At 39.0% G+C, this 8,469-nt stretch overlaps 1 protein-coding gene across 1 annotated transcript; it reads right to left on the bottom strand.

The window, feature by feature from the left end:
- Nucleotides 1-2,559: 2,559 nt before the first annotated feature.
- LOC139422095 (insulin) lies at nt 2,560-3,669 on the bottom strand. The gene is made up of 3 exons (XM_071173243.1): nt 3,616-3,669; nt 3,037-3,223; nt 2,560-2,741 (listed from the first exon to the last, which is right to left on the bottom strand). The coding sequence occupies exons 2-3, from the start codon at nt 3,209-3,211 to the stop codon at nt 2,599-2,601; spliced, it is 318 nt and encodes a 105-aa protein (XP_071029344.1). The 5' UTR covers nt 3,212-3,223; nt 3,616-3,669; the 3' UTR covers nt 2,560-2,598.
- Between the last annotated feature and the right edge of the window lie 4,800 nt (nt 3,670-8,469).

The following is an 8,469-nucleotide window of genomic DNA, read 5'->3' as shown; positions in this document are numbered from 1 at the left end:
GTGAAGCAAGGTTTACCTGTAGATCTATGCTTTGGAGTCTCAAGTGATGGTGCATCAGAAAAGTCTGACATAAAGAGTTGCAAGCTGTGTTCAAACTCTCAGAGACCACTGCAGGAAAAACAGAACATAGAGAACACAGGAAATTATCAAGATTCGCCAGAGACAGAGTCCTGATACGGAATCTAGGACTGAAAGGAAAGCACAAGTTGGCAGATTGCTGGGCCTCTACGCCGCATGTTGTTGAAAGTCAAATGCCAAACTTTTATTTTTTAATTTTTAATTTCACCTTTATTTAACCAGGTAGGCTAGTTGAGAACAAGTTCTCATTTGCAATTGCGACCTGGCCAAGATAAAACAAAGTAGTTCTACAAATACAACAACACAGAGTTGCACATGGAATAAACAAATATACAATCAATAATTCAACTTAACTGCGTTTCGGTTGAAGCCAGAAAATCCCCAAATCCCCAAATCCTTCATCGGAATTACCTGTTACTGCTAGCAATGCAAGTGTGCCTAGAATCTGTGGCTGACGTTGATCCAACACAGAGTCTAAGAACTCTGCAAAGAAGAAGAAAGAAAGAAAATAAGAACAATTAACTGGAATTGAACAAGCCAGAAGGCTGTACTTCAAGTGAAGAAAAACTGGAAGAGGATGTGAAAAATCCAGAGAAATCTGAAGATGTTGATTCAGAAGATGAAGACAACTTTTCAAGACAGAGAAGATGAAGAAATTTCAGAACCTTTCAGTTTGGATTTAGAATGTAATGACCAGAGAACCTGTGGCGAGGTCAGGAGGAAAGACAATGAGTCCACTGAAGAAAGAAATGAAGCGGAAGAAGCAACAGAAACAAATGACTGTAGGTTGAGGAATCTGACCTAGTTGAAGAGAAGCCAGAAGAAAGGGAGGAAGCAGAAACAGAGACGAATATCTCAAATAACTAAGAAAGCTCCTACACTACTGACCTCTGACACACCTGGAGTTCCTAATGTGATGTGTGCTCCTATAGTGAGACATGTCTCCTTCATATACAAGTGGATTGGGCAATACGCTGAATATCCCTTACATCCCGGTTAGATACTCTAGGCAACAGAAAACAGGGATTGACACATTTCCTGTGTTTGTACATGATGTTCTTTACACTAGTTTACTTGTCATGAGGGCATGCTTATTTTGATGAAGCCTGTTGTTTGCATCGCATCAAACACTTGTACTACTTCCATGTGCAAGCTTCAAAGAAACAACATGTCAATAGTTTAAGAATTTGTGTTGGTTTTAATTCTTTAATGTACCATCCACTTAAGTATTTTGACGTTTACGTTCATGTGAACTAATGTAACCGGAGGTAAGTCTGTGGCGAGCATGTAACATGTTAGCGAGTTGAACAAACATTCCTACTTTTTTGTAAGGATTACTGTGGCATTTTAGTGGCAGCAATCCGAACTGAAAATTACTTTGCTATACTACATGTAGCAGAAAGCCTACAGGGTTTCCCAGTAACATTTGTTATCCCATTCCTTTGCTGAATCATTCGTCTTCTATCGACATTCATTAAGCTCCAATGCGCGCCAACATTAGCTTGCAAGCTAGATTGAACAGTGTCAGTGACTGAGTTTTAAGAGTGTACTCTAATACTCGGGGGTTTTATTTATTCTTTTTTTATATTGTATTGTATTTCTGATCGTCTTTTTTCATAACAGTAATAACACATCCCAGTCAAATTGTATGTTTGTAATTTTATGTGTTTGTAATTTTAAATATCTATTAGTAAATATCCCTAGCTTCTCATTTCCCCCCTAATGAGTCAATTTCATACAAGTTCATCGTTTTCATTATTATTTCCATACTGATTTATCTGAGCCTTTGGTGAGAGGGTTATATCAGTTTTCTTTTCTTCTAAAAAACAGCCCGATCGATCAGAATCCGGATCCCTCAGATCCAGATTAAAAGTTTTGAAAAACCCATGATTAAGATTTCAGAACTGAGTAATGAATGAATTTTAAAGACAGAAAAATGCATAATAATTAGCAAATACTAACTAAAGTTTCACAAACCAAACGCTTGTCTGAGAGCTATAACATGATGGTGAATCAACCAAGCACAGTAGCAAGGTGAATGAAGCTGTGCATAGGCCTATCTCAAAAACACTGACTGATGTTAGCAAAGAGCATAATATCTTTGAAAACACTGTAATATTAGTTGATTTTGATAAGGTAGACAGTCAAAATAATGCAATACCGGGAGAAAAAAGGGGAACAAAATGGTAATTGTGCAAGGCCCTCTTAGCTGCATAGTAACACAATCGAGGCAACTAAGAAGACATGATATGAACATGTCTGAATTACCACAATATGCATTTACAATATCATGTAAACTCAAAACCACAAATTGCACAGAAGCCATAGTAGCCTACTCAGAACCTAAGGCCCATTCACAAAAGGAAAACTCAAAGTCCTTGCTAATTTCATATAACTTTATTTTCTGGGGAAAAATAAAACACGTTTCTTGTTTGCACTCCATGTTTGCAAATCTTTGAAGTAGGATGCTGTCTCTGAGCGTGGCAGTGGGTGAACGCAGGCTAAGTGGTCCGACAGGTCTCAGTTGCAGTAGTTTTGCAGGTCGAAGATGTTGCAGGGCTTGTGACAGCACTGCTCTACAATACCTCTCTTTACCATCATCTCCATCTGGTCTTTGAAGGGGTACTCTTCGTTCTCCTTTGCTGATTTTGGAGAGAGGAACCCTGCAAGAGGAGAAAAATATATTGAGTGAGTGCTATAGCACAACATAAACCAGCATATGTTGTATGGACTACTGTATATGCCTTTCCCTGTATCTCATCATTGCCTTCACATTCATTTCAATATTTGTAGGTTCTACATTGTTCCACAACATTGTTATTCATAGTGACCATGAGTTTCCTACATGCCATATCTACACACACAAAAACAGTAAAGTAGCTTGTGGTCTTAGATCAAGTTGAGTTGTGGAGCAGCTATGAAGTCTTTTGAATTCAGACAGTGCTAGAGGTGTCTTGCCTATAAGGGGATCCACATCTCTCTTTGGGTTGTAAAATAATCCTTTCTCTCCACACACCAGATAGAGGGCGTCCACCAGGTGAGAGCCACACAGGTGCTGGGCAGCTGCAGCGTCTGCCCCGGGGGAGAGCGCCAGCAGCACCAGCAGAGATGCAGCTTGGAGCCAATAGGCCATGGTGATGGTAGGCTGGATGAGGGAAACACAATGAAACAGATAAGTTCACACTGCTTACAGTACACCATGGGAGCTTCATGCAATGTATGAGAACAATCTCTATTCTAGTTCTTGGATTGATATTACTCATTTTGTGTAATGCTGACAACCTATATCCTGTTGATATATTGTCATTCAGTATGTTCTAAAATAAACCATGTCCCTACATCAACAAAACTACAGTTATTTGGTTCTAAGATTAAGTAAAGTACATAGTACATAGAAATACATTTGTTCAACAAAAACGGTAAGAGTTCTGAGGCATTTTCATATTCTAGTTGCATTTACATCCCCAAAATCTACCACGCTAACCCTACTGTTGTTCCCAATCCTCCAGTGAAACAGATAGACCCCCAAGCTCTTGCCTATGGAGTTTGTGGTGGTGAAGAAGCTCTGTAGAAAGAGTAGCAAAAATGCTGAGGGAAGAATTAGTTGAGGCAGAACACCAGGTCCTCCCCCCATTTATACCCCTGGAGCAGACGGGTCTCGGAACAAGGGCCTGTGGTCTTTGCCAGTGTCAGCGGAAAAAATAAGTCTCTCAATGAAATCAAATGGTAAGTGGCAATTCAGTTGTTCGCCTCGTTAGACATGTTTGTCTTACTAAGTGACATTAGTGGACCAAGCAGAGGGCCAGCGAATCGGACATAACTGATGTTACCTGTGTCTGAGATATACAGACGATTCCAGGGATGGATGACCTGTGCATGGTCTACCTGCTCCTGATTCAGCTATGCTAAAGAGCATATGAGGTGTTTGTTTGAAGAAGATAGTGAGAGACAGCTGGTGGCTCAATGAGTGTCCTTTGCATCAGTTTTTGGAGGTGAAGTTCCTGTTGTGATGTTAGTGGGATATTTAATGTTGACACATTGCCCATTAACAGAGTCAGATCATTTTGTGACAACTTTTTCCATTATGCACTCACTAAGTTCTTGTCATGGCTAGCTTTACAATGACGGCAATATAAAAAAAATACTCTTGGATCAGTCAATGTGACGAGGAATGAACTTTCCAAGAACATTCATTTGTATAATGTTTCAATGTAGTTGTCATAACTACGTTTAGTTGGTTTTGATGAGGCAACAGCAATATTGACCCAACAACCTCCAGTATTCTGATGAAAAGGTGTGCAGTGCATAGTATTTGATTCTGTTTTTGTCGGGCCTCCTTCTATATTGCACAATAGTATCCCCAAAATTGTATTCTAACAGAGCTAAAACTACTGCAAGTGGGCTGCATCGCATCAGCATCCCCTGCAGTAGTACTGCTGAGTACCAGCAGGTGTTACACTTGTCTCACAGAACACAACCTTTGACTTCCCCCTCCTCTCTCAAGTCTGCTGTCAGTACAAATGATGGCTAAAGGTTCTATGGATTTTTTTTTGCTTTTCTTAAAGTTAATTATTAATTTTAAAAAAAATAATATACTATAATATACTGCTCATACCCAAATCATGTTGTTGTCCTTTACTTGTACTTGTGGCAAAATCATACATTCGAGAAAAACACTGAGTAGAACCCCATCTCAAACTTGTTTTTTAAACAAACTGTTAAAAAACACACAAATTGCTTGAATAATGCGATCATCCTCTTTGGCCGTATGTGATTGGCCCAGCAGCTTTAAAAATGTTTCACATTTTTTTTGTCCCGAAATGGTTGCCTAAAATGGTCAGGATGCTGTGTCATGATCCCCGGCAGGTTTTGTCTAGTTCCCGGTTTGTCTCGGAGACGTCCCTGAGGACGTTTTTAGGACATTCTTGGGATGATCTGTCATGGTCCCCTGGAGGTTTTTGTCTAGTTCCCGGCTTGTTCCGGGGACGTCACCCGTTGGTCGTAAAGAAACATACTCTCCCCACCCAAAAAAGGTTGAACTTTATTTGGATAGTCCGGATTTTCCATCTGTAGATGTTCTACATATGATCATACTATCAACAAACTATCTGTTGATAAGCAACTGCTGGCTAAGGTTACAGTTAGGGTTAGGTTTACAATAAGGTTTAGGTTAAGGTTAGGGCTAGGGTTAGGGTAAGGGTTACGTTTAGGGTTAGGATAAGGGTTAACATTAGGGTTAGAACCAGGGTTAGGGATAGCAGATAATTAGTTGGAATGTTACTGATAGTCTGTAGAGCATCTACAGATGGACTATCCAAAAAATGTGTTACCAAAAACACATTCTACCCAGGGCACGGCCATCCTAGCTTCATTACAGGTGACCCCTTGTTACTGTTGCCATGCCCATCAAGGCCCTGAATGGTGAACCACTGATCAATTCACGGTTTAATTTTCAACTTACATTCTACATTTGATACACTTTGACATACATTATTAGATTTGTGTTTATTTATTCAATAATTATTATTCAACATGTTCTCACTTGGGATTTGAACTCACAACCCCAATGGTCTACAGCATTTTGAGATTTCCTAAACTTTACACATGTTAAAAATACACTTAAAGGCCCAGCGCAGTCAAAAGCATGATTTTCCTGTAGTTTATATGTATTTCCACACTATGTTGGAATAATACTATTAAATACTAGAAAATTATGATAATGCCCTTTTAGTATAAGAGGCCTGAAATTTCAGCTTATTTTGTTGCGATGGAGTTTTGGCCTGCTTGGTGATGTCACCAGGTGGTAAATTAGGTAAAGACAGTGAGTTCCAAACCTCTCTGCCAATAACAGCTAGTTTTCAGTTTTCCTCTCCCATGTCAAACCACTCCCAGACAGTCATATAAAAATTATTGCTTGAGATATTGGTGTTTGTTAAGAAGCTATTTGTGTTTCTTTTTGACTATTGTAATTGAAAACAATCACAGTAAGGTACATAACCCCCTAGTGTCAATCTAAGTAACATAATTAAAAAAGGTCCCCATTAAATCTGTCAGTTTAAGCTAGAGATATATTTTTTTGCGTTGGATGAGTCTCAATCCACCACATCCGCCGATATCGCACTTCCGCATCTGTGTTTAAAGGTGGCAGAGCTATAGCGGTGTTTGTCAGACCATGAGACATCCCAGAAATCGGTCTTCTTGTGAAAACGTCTGTAGAGTCTGAATGGTTTCACCTACAAACTATTAACTACCACTCTCACCATGGTTGTCTCCATTTTGCTCTACGACCCCCACAAGTGTCGCCTAACGTGCTTAGGATGTCCCCTGTTTGCTAGGTAGATCCTTCTTGAGACAGGCTCAGGAGTGCACATTCACTGCACACAAAAAAAGCTAGCTAGCAAGCCAAGCTATTCGCAGCTGGTGTCAGAAAAAGGACAAAGTATATGAAGCAACTTTCTCGCCAGTCACTTCTATTTGAAATTATGCAGTTTGAAAGAGTTGGCCTGCTGGCTGTTTTAGAAGCAGTTAACTGTTGATATAGGTGGAAGCAGTAGCTAGATAGCTGGCTTCACGAACAGTGACAAACCAAAGGACAGAAACGACTTGTGAAATAATCACTCTGCATTTATTGTGCCCTAGTAGTTCCATCTTGCGTTTCCTGAATCTATTGGTGCAGCTGGGCTCGGACAGTCTGCCCCAGTGCCTCCACGTGGGAGCTAATTTGAATAACCAAGGGTATGCATGTCTCATTGACAATTTTTACCAGTACATACCCAAACCACTCTGTTGTTTTCTAACCAGCCAAGCAGGGGCACTGAGAAAAGCTGCTTTTTATCATCATTAATTATAATGTTTTGGAAGGACATCTATTTAATTAATAGTGTAATACATTTTAGGTAATATTCCATAAAAAAAATATGGAACACTCAACAAATACTTTAAGACATTGTCGAAAGCTCAAGGACTAGAGTCTCAGTTGAGTTCTCAAAAATGACATTTTCTGAAACCATCATAGTCGGGTACAGTATGTGCTTAAAGGCCAATAAAGCCCATTAGGTTGTCTTTCCGAAGGACTCAGACTTCACGAAAGCCATTAAGCCTGACTGATGTGCTTTATGAAATGAGTTCAGGAAGAGAGAACAAAAAGTAGACTTTTGTTATATGTTTCAAAAGCGGTGTCTGATAACAATGGGCAAGATTAATAATGTTTGTTCTTTAAAGTGCTGGCAGTCTTATGAACATAATGAACAGCGTAATGTAAGGAGGACAGAACTATAAATGTTTTTCTGCAAGAAAAATGTGCTTGATAATCACTGGGTTGATTAATGTACTCTATCTCACAGTGAGACCAGAGTACAGAGGCTCATCTTTAATGTTTAAATTTTGTCTTGAAAGCTCAAATTGAGCAGCGCCTGTAATTTAGCACCGCTCTTGTGATGTGTGGCTGATTAGTGTGTGGGCATGACATCTTGTAAAATAAAAGAAAGAAGAGTGGATTAAAATTATACCTACACTCTTAGAAAAAAAGGTGCCATAGGAGAACCCTTTGAAGAACCCTTTTTGGTTCTAGGTAGAACCCTTTTGAGTTCCATGTAGAACCCTTTCCACAGAGGGTTCTACATGGAACGCAAAACAGTTCTACCCGGAACCAAAAAGGGTTCTACCTGGAACCAAAACAATTTATCCTATGGGGACAGCCGAAGAACCCGTTTGGAACAAAAACAATTCTAAGTGTATTATACATTAGGTTTACATTTTCTAAGAACAACATTTTTTAACACTTAAACTGCCGACCCTCACTACACCCCTTACTACGTCAATGAGCAGACAATTTTACTGCAACATTCTAACATCTAATAAACACATTTAATATACATTTAATAAATCATATTTTGGTTGTGTTTCTGGAGGTCTTGGGTAACATAATATATATTTCAAGGAACACAATAGTATCTTCATTCGTTTATTTTACTGTAGGCGATCTGCTATCCCGTGCTCAGATGTGGAGCACAATGGAACAGCAATTATTCTTGGTAAAGTGATATTTTGAAATAGAGCTCATATCTTCAATTGTTTTGGTTATTTGGCAAAGGTAAGTGTTTTGGGAAACCTCAGAAACTGCTTATAACACAAATTCTGTTATTGATATTGAAATTCTAACACCATATGTCTGTTAAATAGACTTATTTAGAAAAAGAGGGCTGCGTGATTTAAAAAATTGCAGAGATACTTACATTTTAAATTCATACGCTGTCAAAATGACTGCATCTGCACTTCTAGTGCAAAACTCTCAAGTGTAAAACAGCAAACAAACAATAAAAAACAGGGAAGATTTGCTCCTCGATCTTACTAGTAGTCCTGTTGGTAGAGTACAGTACAGTTAATGTGAAA

This window comes from Oncorhynchus clarkii, chromosome 12 (assembly GCF_045791955.1).
Source record: "Oncorhynchus clarkii lewisi isolate Uvic-CL-2024 chromosome 12, UVic_Ocla_1.0, whole genome shotgun sequence".
Lineage (NCBI taxonomy): Eukaryota > Metazoa > Chordata > Actinopteri > Salmoniformes > Salmonidae > Oncorhynchus > Oncorhynchus clarkii.
This window is presented reverse-complemented; position numbering and strand designations above follow the sequence as displayed.

Excerpts from the sequence above, each read along its gene's own strand:
- LOC139422095 (XM_071173243.1), bottom strand. The coding sequence starts at position 3,211 with ATGGCCTATTGGCTCCAAGCTGCATCTCTGCTGGTGCTGCTGGCGCTC. Across the intron at positions 2,742-3,036 it reads AGATGTGGATCCCCTTATAG|GGTTCCTCTCTCCAAAATCA; the intron begins GCAAGACACCTC and ends CTCCTCTTGCAG.